The sequence below is a fragment of the Lipotes vexillifer genome, unplaced genomic scaffold (assembly GCF_000442215.2).
Source record: "Lipotes vexillifer unplaced genomic scaffold, Lipotes_vexillifer_v1.1 scaffold278, whole genome shotgun sequence".
Lineage (NCBI taxonomy): Eukaryota > Metazoa > Chordata > Mammalia > Artiodactyla > Lipotidae > Lipotes > Lipotes vexillifer.
In genome coordinates, this window is record NW_006769677.1 from 4,765,817 (window position 1) to 4,783,069 (window position 17,253).

Consider the following 17,253-nt stretch of genomic DNA (forward strand, 5'->3'; position numbering starts at 1 on the left):
TTTATGGCTGAAATATTTTAAAGCAAATGCTAAGCATTTTCTTTCACCATAAATACTTGAATATTTAACAGTTAAGGACTTTATTATTATTATTAATACAACCACAAAACCAGTATCACACCAAGCAATCATCTTTACCCCAACTTAACACCATCTAATATAATACCCAGTCTGCATTCAGATTTCCCTTTTGGTTTCGAAAAAGAGTTTTATAGCTGGATTGTTTGAATCAGGTTTCAAACAAGTCTTGTGGTTATTTTTAAAGTTGATATTTTTTAAAGAGAAAATTAAGGCAGTGTGAAATCATTTTAGTATAAGCTATTCTAAGAGAGCAATGCTGTTTTGACAGCCATTCTGTCTGGAACTTAGTTTTGTACAAGGAGGTATCGAAATAATATCTACTTTTTATGATTTTTAAACATAGGAAATCTTTCCAAAATGGGGGAAGTGGGTGTGACCCCACTTATCTAGAAGCCTAGAGTATGAAAATGTGAGCTATTCAAGAAGCTTCAGGTTTGGGGGAAGACCACATCTCTTAGTCAAAACACCCTAGATGGGATTTGGGACTGTTTTTGTAACTACTTGTGTAATGTTACAGTATATTTTATCTCCCTGGATGTACCTTCCTCATCTATAAAATGAGTGGATGATTTCTTTTTTTTCTTTTAATTTTTATTGAAGTGTAGTTGATTTACAGTGTTGTGAAGAGTGGGTGATTTCTTATATTCCTTTTGAGTTCTTATTTTTGTGTGTTTTATTTTCTATTTATTCTTGACTTTAACAGGATTCTCAAAGTTGGATTGGTGGAAACAATGAACCATTGACTGGTTTTACATGGCGAGGTGGTTGCGAAAGAGAAACAACAGGCATACAAGTCTGGAATGAAGTGTTTGTGATTGACAGACCTAATGGAACAAAAGTGAGATTCTCTTTATAGTTTTTTACTGTTTTTTTCTTCCATATTCTTTCTTGAGCAAAACAACACAGAATTATTAATATCTGTTAACTTTAACATATGTGGACTATTATGTCAAAATGTGTGAGATACTTAAGTTAGAGGACTTTTCTTGACTTGATTACTGATTTTGATATTAACCATTTTATATTTGACTTTTATAGTCACTATTGGTGAATTTTTTACTTAGTATTTTAAACTTTTAAATTCCTAGGTGGCTGTGCTGCTAATGGATACCCAGGGTGCCTTTGATAGCCAGTCAACTATCAAAGATTGTGCAACAGTGTTTGCTCTGAGCACTATGACTAGCTCTGTCCAGGTGAGATACAGAGATGCTGTGGTATGATCAGGTCAGACAATCCTAATACCTTTGCTCTTCCTCAAAATGCCTTTTGATTGAAGAAAAAAAAAGGATTAAAATCAGAGAAACTATTTACATTTAGTATTGGTCACTTACATTTCTATGCTTGCTGTTCTGGCTTACAATGTGAAATTTCATACTTTTAGTGCTTACCAGGGAAACAGTGAACCAATAGCCAATCCCTTTGGTATTTCATCATAGCATCTATGCTTTTTTCTTTTTAAAGGAATATATATTATTGCCTGTTATCCTTAATTGAATTCAAGGATATTCAGTTGATATTGAATTCAATTGAATTCAGTCATATACAATAAAGTATAGGGTGTTTCTTTATTTTTTGGCTAAACCAGCCAAACAAACAACAAAACCAAGTAATGAAATTTAGTTTTCTACTCGATATGTATGACAACTAGTACATGATTATTTGAACTAATGGAGGTAGAGGCATAATAATTCTTATTTAGGAAACCTTAATGATGTTTATATAATAAACTAAGGACTTAAAGCACCTGTTTCATTTAGAAAGGGGTAAAATCCTTTCTGTTTTTTCACTTATGCTGTACCCTAGAGTTATGTTTGGTGTTCTGTCAAGTTCTAGTCTCTTCAAGCTAGGCCATCTCTTTTCTGTATAATTTAGACTAATTGCACTGAATTAAACCACCACAGGTCATTTTTTATTTCTTTACTTTCTGTTTCCTGAGCTCATCTGTGATTGATATTCTCTGGTTGAAAAATGAATTATTGAAGTATGGTGGTTAGGTCCAGCTGGTGATGTATCAAGATGTATATTTGCAAATATTTTAAAAAGTATGTGCTTCTCCTGAGATAAATATTTCTTATGGATGGTAGATTATAGGTGATACCGTCACAGTGTCTTGGAATTTTTGTGCTTTCCATTAATATCTGGAACGTATGACCAGTTTCTATTAAAGTTCCCATTTCCTTTCTTCCTCAATTTGAAGTATCTAGCTGTCAGAGTGGAAACAAGTCTTGGAATTATTATGAGATGTAAGAGAAGTGGCTTCTTTTTATTATAGGGATAGGAATATCTGTCACTACAAATTAAGTGATGTTATTGGGGACTCTCAGAGTCTCTTTTTTTCAGTTTGTCCTACCTCTTTTTCTCTGATCTTGCAGGGCAGCACAACTACCATTTTCTTGAGGCAAGCAGAAGCCACATCTTTGTGTTTATATTACCACATTATAGCCCTTCAGATTAGCTGGCTTTGTGGCTTGCATTAAATTATAAGTTCTCTGTCCTAAAACTTATACCATGGTGTTCTCTTGTTTATTCAACTTTATGATAGCGAGAGCACTGGTTTTGGACAACCACGTAAAGCCATTCAGCCACTTTCTTATCGTAAAACAAAGATTTTGCCCATCTTGCCTATCTCACGTGTGGTTTTGTGTGCAGTCAGAAATGAGATCCAAATGAGAAAATGCATAAGAAAGCGGTTTGTAAACTAAATAATCAAGAAGATTAATTTTTTTTTTTCTTTTTTAAGGCCGCACCGTGCGGCATATGGGATCTTAGTTTCCCAACCAGGGGTTGAACCCGTGCCTGCATGTATTGGAAGCACGGAGTCTTTTTTTAAAATTAATTAATTAATTAATTTATGGCTGTGTTGCTGTGCGTGGGCTTTTCTCTAGTTGCAGTGAGTGGGGGCTATTCTTAGTTGTGGTGCGCGGGCTTCTCTTTCTGTGGCTTCTCGTTGCAGAGCACGGGCTCTAGAGCGCAGGCTCAGTAGTTGTGGCACACAGGCTTAGTTGCTCCGTGGCATGTGGGATCTTCCCGGACCAGGGCTCAAACCTGTGTCTCCTGCGTTGGCAGGTGGATTCTTAACCACTGCGCCACCAGGGAGGTCCCAGGAGTGCAGAGTCTTAACCACTGGACCACCAGGGAAGTCCCTACAATTAGTTTTTATTATTGCTTCTTTCCTGATTCTTGAGGCTAGATTTCTGTCCTTCCTTACATAAGTTATCTGGCTGATCAATGACAAATTGATCCCTTTGTCACTTATTCTTTCAAAAAATAATTACTGAGCGTCTGTTAAGTACAACACAATATGCTAAGTACTAATGATCTACAATAAACAGATCTTCTTTTCTGTTTGCTATTTATAACCTGGCCCTGACAATGAAGGGATCTGGTCCTATTTTCTAAAAACTAAGGCCCATATGGGTGAGAATAGGTTGGTTATTCTTTCAGTTTTTAAGTTTAAACCTAGAGTTTAATCACCTCATCATTAATTACTTTTTAAGAACCTGTTTGGAATTAGTCAACTGAGAATATCATTTTAGGTTTGCCGGGCTATATTGGCTGTTTATATTCTTGACCTCCAAGTGATTAAGTTAGATTATCACTTATTTGCTGTTAGAACAAATTGTTCTATATTTGGAGTAACCCTATTTTCTTAGATATAAGTTATTTCCTAGCAGAGGTGACAACTATGGACATCCCCTTTTCTCCTTTGGTGGTCTGGGTCATCTTTTAAAGACCTGACTCAGAAGGATTGGACCTAGTGAATCTTTTCTCCAATTGCTGTTTCTTGAGAGTACTTAAGTTTCCGTTACCAGCTCTGGTCTGTGGGCCTTGGAAAGTGGAAGAGTGCTATGTACCGCGCGCGCGTGTGTGTGTGTGTGTGTGTGTGTGTGTGTGTGTGTTAGCAAGTTATTTACACTGAGTTTGCTTAAGTAAAATGATAACCATAATATTAGAGTCAAGTTAGTTGAGGCACCCACTGAATAAACCATAAAGTATATACTATGAATGTTCCAGGGAGGAATTTATCTTTGTATTGGGTTGGCCAAAAAGTTCGTTTGGGTTTTCTGTAACATCTTACAGAGAAAAACCCGAACGAACTTTTTGGCCAAACCAGTAGAACTATGCCCTTCACATTCATTGACTTAGAAAAACAGTTGGGTAGTTGGGGAAACTCTTCACTTAAAAAAAAAAAAATCATGTCATAACATTAAAGAAACTTACTATGTAATATACTTCTTTTTTTTTTTTTTAATGTCTGCTACCTTCTTGGCCCCATATGCTATATTCATGATTTTTACATAGTTTACCACCACTGCTTCCTCCTTAATGTTTTATCCTGTTAGGAAAAAAGAAAATTCTTTTCATGGACCACTGGTTAAGATAGTGACTGAGTCATTCATTTGTGCTTAGGTGTAAAATAGCCTTCGTTTCCACAAGTAAAGTTATACACAGCTGGGTATTCAAAGTAAAACACTAACAAAAACAAAAATTTGTTTTAACAGGTGTATAATTTGTCTCAAAATATTCAAGAAGATGATCTTCAACACTTGCAAGTATGTATGTCTCAAAGAATGTATGCCAAAGTATTGAAAATTTAATTCCCACTTTGTTGTGACTTTACACCAAGAACCTGTAATATTGTAAGAAGATTGACTATTATATGGTTTTAAGCAGATGTGCGACTTCTTAACTAGAAGAAATTTTAAAGTATACGCAGTCGTAAAAAATTAAATGCTTGGCTTTCAAATGATTTTAAAGGCTCTGACATCTAGTCGTCTGATATAGAATAGCTTTACAGAGGTCTTCTTTCAACCTCTTCGGGGGCATTATTTTAAATAATTTGATTTAATAGTTATTTACAGAATACGGCAGACTTGCAATGGAAGAAATCTACCAGAAGCCATTTCAGGTAAATAAATATTTTATCATTAAAAAAAAATTTATCTATGAAAAACTATCATCTTGTATCTCTGGAGATATGAGGACATTATGCGAAACTCATTTTTAGCAACAGATCTAGTGGAATTGAAACTAATTTATGGTAATGTCATCACCATCTTATCAGTAGCAGCTTACAGGATAGGAAATAGAACAAATGAATATAGACTGGTTCTTAATACTTTTACTTAAAGAGGTTAATAACATTTCTCTTAACTGGATATTACTTCCAAAACTTGAGACAGTCATGTAAATTTCTTTTATATGTGATAAACTACTAGAAAATGTTATTGGTTGTACGTGTGTGTGTGTGTGTGTGTGTGTGTGTGTGTGGTATATTACAAGTCAAGGTTAGACCTGTTATTCTTTATTTTTGTTTCAAATAGAACACTTTCAGAATTTATTATATCTCTCCCCCATGTGTTTTTTTATTACTTTTAAATGCTAGGTACAGAATATTAAGTCAGAAATGAACCTTGATTTGAGAAGCATATGCTCTGCTTGCTTCTGTGGAGTCTTATCATTAGAGATTTTTTAAAAAGCAGAGCTAATTTCAGATAGATTCTTTTTTGAAATAAGTGTAATTTGTAAGTAGACATTGTACTTTTTGGTTAGTTGTGTTATATATAGTAGGTGAGAATGACTCCACCCTGTTTGCTCATCAGTGTGTGAAGTCCTTCCTGTGTGATAGTATCACTGGTGATTCTGTTAGTGGGTTACATTGATTCTGCCTCAGTCTTGTCTGGCTCAGGTGATCACTCTTATGAAATATTTGGGCACGTTATGGTGTTATTTTGTGTATATGATGAAATATACTCTATTTGGCCTCTATCAGTTTTTCTGAACTGGGGTAATTTTGCCACCCAGAGGGCATTTGCCAGTGTCTGGAGACATTTTTGGTTGTCACAGTTTTGGGGAGGAAGTTCATGCCATTGGCATCTAGTTTATAGAGGCCAGCCATGCTGTTCAACATCCTACAAAATGTAGGACAGCTGTGCACAACTAAGAATTATCTGACCCAAAGTGTCAGTAGTGCTGAGCTGAGGAACTTAAGCGTATAGGAATTAAAAATTCTGTGAAAAGAACTAATTGGTCTAGAATTAGGTTAGTTGGTCTTCTAGTTACACAATCTTGACTTAAAATTATGATCTGTATACCCTGATATGTCTTTTGTTTCTTTTTAAAATATCCTGTATTATTGCTTGTGGTGACTCTTATACACAATGAGGTTCTCAAATGGAGGTAGTTTCTTGGTATAGGAGCTGGGAGTATTGTTGGCTTATGTAGGCTCTTGATATAACTATGAGTAGTATTAAGCCATTTGGTTACTATAACTTTTGATAAGGATTGTTTTGGGGGAGTAAGGGGTGCTTCAGTTATTAAAGTAGTAATTTTTGGTAAAATTTTATAAGAAATGATTTCAGTTTTTTCCCCTTCTTTCTATAGACACTAATGTTTTTGATTCGAGACTGGAGTTATCCTTATGAACATTCATATGGTTTGGAAGGTGGAAAACAATTCCTTGAAAAGAGATTGCAGGTAAGCCCCCATTTCTTAGAGAAGAGAGCATAAGCACCAAGCCCCAGGTGAAGGTGTGGACTGTCTGGACTGCTGCTTAGACTACCAACCTCTAAGTGTCATTGGAACAAATTGAGTATCCCAAGTTAACCCAGATAACTGCATACATAATTGATGAGAAGTAAATTGGTAGCACTCCTGTGAAAGAGGACAATAGAAATGCCCTCAAGTAGAAGTTAAGGAATGGATATTTCTCTCCAGAGCCAACTGCCCCTTCAATAAATCAATATTCAAAGGATAAAAGTTTGAAGTAGACTAACTTTTGGATCTGCTCAGGTTGCATGCATTTCTCTTTCTGGCCCAGCTGAGCTTCTGAGCATTTGGGACAGGCTGGATAATCTAGTGTGGATGCATTGAACACAGATGATGTGAGACTCTCTTTCTAAGGAATACTATCTCATAGAGTGGCAGCATATAGAGAAAAAAGGGATCTTACACATTATCTAGTATAGCCTTTACACACACACACACACACACACACACACACCCAGAAAAGTGACTTGCCTTTGGTCATGTAACTAATTATTGATAACTGGGAGTAGGACCCAAATATCCAAGCTCCTGGCCTGGCCTATGCAAATGCCACACCAAGTCATTCCTGGAAAATAACATGGAAGTACTTTGGGAAACCCTCAGGTCGGATACTACCTACCTACTGACGTCCACAAAAGATACATAAAAATACCTTTATTCATAAGTAGGAGGTTTAGCTCTTTGGGGTAATAAAATTTTGTTTGTTTCCTATGGAAAAATGCATTTAATTTTGCAGCCACATTCAAAGACTTAGGGTATAATGTAATTTTTCTTAATCCTAAAATGAGATCAAAACCAACTCCTCATTTCTTGGATTATTTGCAAGGCATTTCTAGACTTGTCAGATAATTTCATTCATCAGCGTTTTCTCTGGTTTGTTCAGAAGAAATTAATCCACAGCACATCAGGCATACTAACTAAATTCAGAATTATGTACTTCAAAGATAAGGAAGTTTTTAAATATATTATTGAAGCGATACAGAAAAGTACTCAGATCATAAGTGTGCAGCTTGAGGAGTTTGTACAAATTGAACATGGCCATGTAACCACCCAGAAGCAACTGCCTGTATCCACTAACTCCTGCACCCTTCATTACTCTTTTGACCTACAAACCCTTCATTACTCTTTTGACCTCCAACAGGCTTTGTTTTTGGACTTTTTATGAAAGGAATCATATACAGTATGTATTCTTTTGTGTCCAGCTTCTTTTGCCCAGTATTACATTTCTGAGATTAATCCATATTGTTGCATGTAGTTTAGTTCACTTATTCTCATTGCTATGCAGTCTTCCATTGTATGAACAGGCAACAGGTTTTCCATTCTACTCTTGATGGAGATTTAGGTAGTTTCCAGATTTTGTTGATTACGAATGGTGCATGTTTTTTAGAATGGTTTTTGAGACGAGTTTGGGAGAATATGTGAGTTATATTGGGATAAGTAGTTATTAAAAATCTAACATTAGGATTTCCTTCCAGAAAATACATAGCAATCTCTCTTCTGCAAAACACTGATAAACTAGCATAAATCATAAATAATCATTTGGAGTGAGTGCCGAAATCCTAATAAATTTTTAAGGCTTTTTGGACTGCATTGGAGCTTTTCGCCTTATCTGTTGTTTTGCTCAGGGGCTGACCTTTTAATTTGTAGGCAAATTAGTACTTTGTTTTTCTCTTTGCCATTATAAGTACTTTAAAGGCAGATTCTTAATTTATTTACAGGTTTATAAATCACAACCACACCTGTTGTTCTGGTGTTAGATATTATGATTAATTATTATTTGTATTTATTCATATCGTTGGCAGCTAACATGGGAAAAAAAATCTTTTGTGGTTTAAGACAGAGTGGGGTCTTATCAAATGGTTAGAAATGGGTCTTTAGTAAAATTTTATTGTCAAGAAACACACATCTAGACTAGCATCTGAGTTAGTGTGCATGCATGTGAGTACATGTGTGTTTTCTTAAAAAAAATGTGTTTTTCTCTTGTTTGCACCTTCACCTTGTCTCCTTCTGTCCCCAGGTAAAACAAAATCAACATGAAGAGCTACAGAATGTAAGGAAGCACATTCACAATTGTTTCTCAAATCTTGGTTGCTTCCTTTTGCCACATCCTGGTCTTAAAGTTGCAACTAATCCTAGTTTTGATGGGAGATTGAAAGGTGGGAATTCCCATTCTTGCTAAAATCAGAACTTAAGTTTTAGAGGCTGAAAGTTAAAAAAAATACATGGTTCCTTAATTTTTTTCTTTTATACTGGAGGACATTTTGATGCATTATTAATGGTGTGATTGTAATGTATTGGTTTCTTGCAAACACCTGGCATATTGATTAACATTTTATAAGGTGGTCTGTTGCTCAGCACTGATGTCCTAAAAATACCGAAGGCTAAGAACATTTCAGTATTTCATCTGATTGCAGTCTGCTAAAAAGCATCACTAATATATTATATTGATGTAATTAGATTTAAGTCTGTTTGGGGGTGATGGTGTAATTTTTTGTGTATGTTTTAGGATTATTTTGAGCATGATGGCAAAAGGCTTGAGGATTGACAAAACTTTTAACAGTATGGCTGGAGAAACAAAATTTAGTATTAAAATTTAATACAGTTTCATGAATTGCTTGCCATTTGGAGAGGATAGTTTAGTTAAAATACTTGATGTGGAATTTGTTCTGGTAGGCCACAGTTTTATTTATTATTTGGGCTGAAAGAATTATTGGGAGATGAGGGAAGTGGGGTAGTAGAGTGGAGGGGTGGTTATATTTTTTCCTAGGAGATGTGACAGTGTGACGTGTTTGGATGAGTTTTTTGAAATGAATCTACACTTAAGTAGCATATTTTATGAAATAGAATTTTATTAACTCTTACCAATGGGGACTTTACTTTTTTTTTTTTTTTTTTTTTTTACTGACATGTTGACTAATTTCATGTCCACTAGATATTGATGAAGAGTTTAAACGAGAGCTTCGAAATCTGGTTCCATTGCTGCTTGCCCCAGAAAATTTGGTAGAAAAAGAGATAAGTGGATCTAAAGTCACTTGTAGAGATCTTGTAGAATACTTTAAGGTAGGAAAATTCTTAAATTAAATGGCTTTGTCTAAGTTAGAAATATAGCTGACTTAAAACTCATCTGTATGTACAGGAAATTTCTTATCTTTATTTTAAAGCAAAAAAGTAAAATTTATATTTTTTTGCCTTGAATTGGATATATCAGTATTTAAGAATATTTAAGATTGTAGCAGACAACATGTATCTTCTAGACAGTGATTTTGTTCTTTGTAGAGTTATCCTACTTTTTCTCCAGCTCTGATATGGAAAGAAGAACCATTCACTGTAATAGTATAATACCACTCTATCATTTGAGAATGATAAAATAGGTATTGGGAGCATAATTCTGTATGCTGAGTTCTCACAAAAGCCTTCTTTCAGAGTCTGGGACTTGATAAGAGCAGCTGAAAGTATCCAGACTGGGTTTGAGCTCAAGTAAATTATGCATACATTTTTTTTCCCCCCTCTGCTGTTCTTTAGTCTTTTTTTTTTTTTTTTTTTGGTACGCGGGCCTCTCACCGTTGTGGCCTCTCCCGCTGCGGAGCACAGGCTCCAGACGCGCAGGCTCAGTGGCCATGGCTTATGGGCCCAGCCACTCTGCGGCATGTGGGATCTTCCCGGACCGGGGCACAAACCCGTGTCCCCTGCATCGGCAGGCGGACTCTCAACCACTGCGCCACCAGGGAAGCCCTGTTCTCTAGTCTTTATAGCTTGCTTGCCAGAGCAAGACTATTGTAGAGGTTTGTATTTATTCATTGTAGTTGTAAATAGACAGAAGGGAAATACAGTTAACTAAGAGTGTATTTTTGTATTATTTAATGGACACTTGATCACTTTCATTTCAGAGTCAGTAGAAAGTTGAGGTGAAAGATTCCTATATAGAACTTACTCAAAAACGTTCATCTTTCTTTCTTACTCTTAAACCACAAATTCAGTAATTTTTTTTCCCTTGAACTGAAGTATACTTTAAGCTGGTCAAAGTAAAATACTGAGTTAAAATATTTTGTTACATATTTATTTGAAATGTTGGCATTAGGGGAGAATTATGGATTTCTTTTCATAAAGTAGATGGCATTTTATATATAACTTTATGGGACGTAACTTTTATGCCAAGTTGGAGTTATATTTAGAGACATTTCTCTAGGATATTATTTAGCAACATACACACTTAATAATGTTGAGAATAGGGTTAACTCTGTTGGAATGAGAGTGTATGATTTTTAAAGCCTAGACTTTCCTTTTAATAGTGTGAATCATTTTTCTATTTAATGATTTTTCTTTCTTTGGGGATGTGGAGCCAACTTGCATAACCTATGAATATAATGAGTCTTCTGTATTTTTAGGCTTACATTAAAATTTATCAAGGAGAGGAACTTCCACATCCAAAGTCCATGCTTCAGGTAGTGTGTGTGTTGTACATACATTTATTTACGAAGGAGAAAAAAAAATCTTTGCTTTAGAGATAAATGCTGGAAACGGGGTAGTGTTTCTTTCCATGCAAATACATTTTAGATACTTAAGGCATGGGTCCTGAAGTTTTAATGAGTTTTTGTAACTACAGGTTGCACACCTTGCAAACCAGAAATGAGGGTCCTCAGTGCCTTCTCTTCAGTTGCTCAAAAAGTGTAGGAGAATTTCTGCTTCCAAAGATAGCTTCATATGGGCCTTGCCAAACCAAGAGCCTTGCTCTGCTTTCTGATTCTTTGACAATGAATGTTGTTTGAAATAAGGCTTATTTTCTCTTGGTATTAATGATTCACATCTGGTTCTAGTGAATATAGATTTTGTTTTTATTTTTTTTAAAAAGGTGTTCTTTAGGGACAGTGTTATTTTAACCTAATTCATTTTTTTTAAAAATTGCTACTTTGGGCAGTTTCTCAGTTTTATAGTGGATTAAACTGTTTTTTCATAAAACCCATACAATAAGCAGTTTTGTGGATTTTAAAATGTATCTTATATGTAATACTGATAATGAGAGAGAGGACCATATGAGTAATTCTTGATGCTTTGCACCTGGGGACTTGACACATTTTAGGGTTGTATATGTTTAATTCTCTATAATTTCCTGGGCATATGTGGTATTTTCTACAAACCCACTTTAACAAACCTAAGCAAAACAAGATTAAGCAGGTAGTCCTATTAGAAGCAATTATTATATCCTTTATACTGGTGTTTCCTTGAATTAGAAAGGAAAACTGGAAGTTGATAATATTTTCTCTGATTCATTTTCAGACTTGGTCATTGTACATAATTTATTGTCTTAATCAGAATTTATAGTTATCAGGTATTTCACATAAAATTGGCACATTTTATTTTATTTCTTAGGCAACAGCTGAAGCTAATAATCTTGCTGCAGTAGCAGGAGCAAGAGAGATCTATTGCAAAAGTATGGAGCAGGTTTGTAATTAAAATTTAAATTTGACACTAGAGTAAGATAGAAGATTTTTATATTTAAAATAATTGAACCAATTTGTGCTCCTTATACGTTGTCATGTTACATCATTCCCAAATTTCCCTTTATCATCTCTGCTGGAAATAAACTAAGAATATAATTCCCATGGTTAGAGTGCAGGATATGGGTAGTAAGTTATTACATAGACCACACTGAAATATTTTCTGATACATGATTCAGAGTGCTGTTATTAGTAGCTTCTGATGCAAGCAACATCAGCTTAAGGGCAATAGCAATTTCTTTGCTAAGCTTGCTAACTCAAACATTAAAGTACCTTTTTTATGTTATCTTTTACCCACTTTCTTGCCAGCAATCTTTTGTACTCCTTTGGTGTATTGCTGGGTCAGATGAAGTCAGGTACAGATTGCAGTATAATTCTTTTTGTCTTTATTGGTATATAATTAATACCAATATAATTAATTTTGGAAAGTTTATTTTGCTTGAGTCAGTTAAACATATAAGAAATAAGTAGGTTATGATAATGTGTGAAGTATTATGAACAGATTTAAAACTAAACCATGTAGGTGGTTTGACTTTTTGAGATTAAAAATTATGATCAGGGAATTTCTTTCAAGTGTGAATTATTTGCAGCATGTAATCTGTCCTAATGTAACCCTGCCTGTACAGGTATGTGGTGGGGACAAGCCTTACATTGCACCTTCAGATCTGGAGCGAAGACACCTGGATCTCAAGGAAATGGCGATTAAACAGTTTCGTTCAGTAAAAAAAATGGGTGGAGATGAATTCTGCCGTCGTTATCAGGACCAGCTTGAGGCTGAAATAGAAGAAACCTATGCAAATTTTATAAAGCACAATGATGGCAAAAATATCTTCTATGCTGCTCGTACACCTGCCACACTATTTGCAGTCATGTTTGCTATGTATATAATCTCAGGACTGACTGGCTTCGTTGGCCTAAACTCTATAGCCGTCTTGTGTAACCTTGTCATGGGGTTAGCACTGACGTCTCTTTGTACTTGGGCATATGTTAAATACTCTGGGGAGTTCAGAGAAATTGGAACAATGATTGATCAGATTGCTGAAACACTATGGGAACAGGTTGGTATCTGTCTTTTGGTTTTTCAGTGACTAGTCTTATCCCTGTGACTCCCCACCCCTCCTTCCAGTCCCCCATTCCCCACCCCCAGTATTTGCACACCTACTTTTCCTTTATCTGGAGAATGGTAAAAGGATATTTTCCTTTTTGTTTAGATGCATAATTTGAATATAAACTGTTTTTTTTTCCCCTTTAAAGTTGTAATTATAGTGTGCTTTGGTTGGCTTACATCTGTAATATCCTTTGGATAGATTCTTAGTCGTAGGCCTGATTATACCAGACAAGTGGGCAGGGCCAGAGTCTTTAAGGATTTTTTTTTTTTAAGAAAAGAAAATATAATTAGTGCAAGAGTAATGAAGGTAAGGAAAGAAGTTTGGAAGTGTAATTCTTTTGCTTTAGGAAAGCAAAAGAAGTTTCTTACTAATATTGGCAAGAACCAAGGCATGCTTACATTCCAGGAAAAATATTGTGTCTTCATTGCCTTCCATGAAGTTAGTAGTGATTTACTGATGTACTACAAGGAACAATCTTATAGGAAATTCTTACATCAAAGAAACTTTGTTTGACCTCTATACTATGGAAATACTAACGAACAAAGCAAAGCACCACAAACAGAGAACCAGCTTTTCTTAATCATAATCCGTTATCTCAACCAGAATTCAAATCATGATCTTTTACCTCAAACCAGAATTCAAAGTTGGGCCTGACAAGTATCTACTAAGGAAAGCCTTGTTGTATATCAGCCACCTGTTGTCTGGAATTGCCTGTGTTCAGAAAATTTCATTTAAGGATGTTATCATTAAAATGATCATCGTGAAATACTTGAGCATCATGTCAAGGACCAGAATGAAAACTACAGTTATTACCGATGGACAGTTATAAAAGGTGTTTTCAGATACCATTTGTGGGCTGATGAAGTATTGGGCTTATTTGAAGATCTAAGATATGCAGGTCCATGTTGGTTTGGCTTTAAATTCAGAGACTGAAGAAGTTGATTGGATGTTGACTTTTCTATTAATAATGTCATTATTATTTTATACAGTGACTCACTATATTAATTTGGATTTTATATTTCTTCTTTATAGAAATGCTCTATTTATTCAGATCTGATTTGGAAGCTTGTGTCTGGATATTTGTAAAATTTAAATTTTTATATCAAAAATAATCTCATTCTTTATATTCCTTTGATATCTTCTGACAGAAGATGGATTAAAAGCTATCACAACCTCAAAAAAAAAAGCTATCACAATGTCACTTAAAATATTACCTACTTTAAAAATGTTGGACCATTACTAATTTTGTGCAACATGAATTTCGATAGTTGTACATTGTCTTCTTTTGAAAACCACTCATCTCCCGTGCAGCATTGATTCTAAGGATTTTAGAGGTGCCATTATTACAAAACAAGTAAATGGAAGAATCTAAAGTGTGTAAAATTATTTTCAGTATAGTTGAGGTAAGATGATCACTAGTCAGAAGATCTGTGCTGTGTCAACACTTGTCTAAATTTTTTTGCATTTCTCTTTTCTTTTGCTTCAGAGGAGTCCCAGGAAGGTGAGAAACCTACAAAGTCTCAAATTCTTGTAGTCTTAAGTTCTTTAACTTCAAGGCACTCTGAGTCATTCTCCTAACGAATCACTCCATGTTTTAGGTGTTTTCCAAACTGTTTGAAGTTACTAGACGTCGAATGGTTCATCGTGCTCTTTCATCAGCACAGCGACAGAGACTGTCATCCAACAATAACAAGAAGAAAAATTAGACAGTATTTTTAACTTTTTTCTCTATCCGAAGTGTTCACACTTACACATGTAGGACAATAAGCAGGACCGTCTGGGCCGGTCTGCATAAATGCTGTATACATACCAGATTTGATGCTGCATATAGGGTATGGAATTGCACATCCATCTCATAGGAATTGTAAATGGTTTGAATAGGAGGAAAGTAATTTTTGTTGCATTATAAAATGTCTAACTGCATTATTTGTAGCATCATAACTTTTTTTGGGAGAAGCACCTTTTTATTTCCCACATTCCTGGTTATTTTCTTCATTGCTTTGAATTGAATTTTTATATCTATTTTTATATGTAACTCTTTTTTTACCTCATGTTTTTATTTGTTTTGCACATTTCTCATACCACAGGTATTGAAGCCCCTGGGTGATAATTTGATGGAGGAAAACATAAGGCAGTCTGTAACAAACTCTATCAAAGCAGGCCTGACTGACCAGGTGTCTCATCATGCCAGATTAAAGACAGACTGACAGTTCATCTCCTCATGGACTCCACTCTTGCTTTTTTTCACGCTTGCTGTACAATGAGAACTCAAGTAAAAATAAACCAAAGTTTACAATCAACTGTAGAAGTAGTTTAGATAACTGGCTTCACCGATGGCTGCCACAGAGTGTGAACTTGTTTGTTGGTTTTAAGCATATTCTGTTCATGGCTCCTAAGGCATGGAGACTGGCTGAGGAGCATTAGTTTTCATGCACACTTGTACCATGTTTAATTCTTTTTTTTCCCCCTTTTTACTTAATCTAATGTTAGTGAAATTTGTCTTATGTAAAGGATATTTCAGGGAAATATTTTAAGAAATCTATTCAGAGTCTCTTTAACACAGTGTCCCATTGAAATTTTAATTTTTAGAGAAGTTATGGATCACTGTATCAAGAATCAGATTGGAATGACAATGAAGCCTTTATTGAGCCACGACATTAAAAGTATATATTGCTTTACTGCCTTCAATACCAGTATTACATAAATGCATGTATCAGAAACTTCACAGAAATTACATGACAACTCTTGTAGCTAAGAAAGTGATTCTGAGGTGTACATTTGTCTTGCCTTTTTAAATTTATAAACCCGCCCTAAAAGGAGATGCATATCTGGGAAACTGAACTGTCTTTATGCAGTTTAGCCTTCATGTACATAAAATATGCCGTTAATTTATTGGGGGAGAAATTCCATCCAAAAATGTTGCCTACAGCTATGAGTTAAGAGTGTCTATACAGTGTGTAGCTTTTATTTTCTAAAATCACAGGTAGGGCATGTATATGAATTATAAATATATAAATACGATTTTGTATTAAAAGTTTTGTAGTTTATGACAAAATCTGGTTCTGTGGTAGGCTAATGAGTACAGTCCCTGTGAAGGAATGTTTGTGGCTCATGTCAGTGTGTGAATGCATAGACAATTTGAAGTTTTTGATATATTTGTGATATTTATCTTCTTAAGCACTGCAGTCTCACCACCCTCCCCCCACCCCCTCCCCCCAGGGGAATTCAATGGGAATGTTTATTGTGACTTTGTCCTCTGTTGCATTTTAAAGTTCCTTCCTGTAATTTATTTTCAGTACATAATTAAAAATTTGTATATATAAAATGGAACTTGTGATTTTTTTTTTTTAAGGAATTCTTCAAATATGTATTCCATTACATAAACCTATTTGTTTATACTGAAAAGAGCATGAGTGGGAAACACCCAAGTGAGAGCTGTAAGGTATCGTACCTCATACCTCGAATCTAAGCTTGTAAAAAGTTACTTTTCTGTGTCTGTCTCTGTTAGGGAAAACTTGTGATTAGCCTAGGGGATTTATTAATTTTGTTTCTCTCTTTTTTGTGGTGTACGTAAGGCTAACATTCTGTAATACTTTTGTAGCCTTCTCTATGAACACCTATTAAAGCGTCTAGTTTGGTTTTTAAGTGAAGAGAACTCAGATGTTGAGCTGCATGGCCGAAAGCTCTAAATTTACTTTGGTTGATATATCTGCCTCCTGCTTCAAATCCTGTTTTTATATGGATTGTATTTGTTTCCATCTGTATTAAACTGCTACCAACTCATCTGTTCTTAAACAGAATCCACCTGAAATGTGTCTCTTTTTATTTCTTTTACCACCCTGTTTTATGAGTGCCGTAGACTGTTTTTATAAATGGAAAAAATAAAAAGTTTGTTGTATAAATAGCAATTCTTCTGAAATTAAAGACAGGTTGGTTATTTATTTATTTATTTATTTTTAAGCAAAAGTGTTGTGAAATCTAAACCATTGGATTTCTTAATATTTCTTGTTGGAAAGAGT

At 34.9% G+C, this 17,253-nt stretch overlaps 1 protein-coding gene across 5 annotated transcripts in view; it reads left to right on the top strand.

Moving 5' to 3' along the window:
* The window catches only part of ATL2 (atlastin GTPase 2), a 62,947-nt gene extending 46,388 nt beyond the window's left edge, over nucleotides 1-16,559 (top strand). Inside the window, exons 3-14 of one of the 5 annotated variants that reach the window (XM_007445781.1) lie at nucleotides 785-919; nucleotides 1,170-1,274; nucleotides 4,584-4,634; nucleotides 4,934-4,990; nucleotides 6,466-6,558; nucleotides 8,648-8,786; nucleotides 9,563-9,690; nucleotides 11,016-11,072; nucleotides 11,998-12,069; nucleotides 12,752-13,183; nucleotides 14,721-14,735; nucleotides 14,833-14,940. In XM_007445781.1, the coding sequence (XP_007445843.1) occupies nucleotides 785-919; nucleotides 1,170-1,274; nucleotides 4,584-4,634; nucleotides 4,934-4,990; nucleotides 6,466-6,558; nucleotides 8,648-8,786; nucleotides 9,563-9,690; nucleotides 11,016-11,072; nucleotides 11,998-12,069; nucleotides 12,752-13,183; nucleotides 14,721-14,735; nucleotides 14,833-14,940 (1,392 nt within the window). Of the gene's footprint in view, nucleotides 1-784; nucleotides 920-1,169; nucleotides 1,275-4,583; nucleotides 4,635-4,933; nucleotides 4,991-6,465; nucleotides 6,559-8,647; nucleotides 8,787-9,562; nucleotides 9,691-11,015; nucleotides 11,073-11,997; nucleotides 12,070-12,751; nucleotides 13,184-14,720; nucleotides 14,736-14,832 lie in introns of all 5 variants that reach the window. The other 4 variants (XM_007445782.1, XM_007445780.1, XM_007445779.1 and 1 more) reach the window with 4 other exon arrangements.
* Nucleotides 16,560-17,253: the final 694 nt, after the last annotated feature.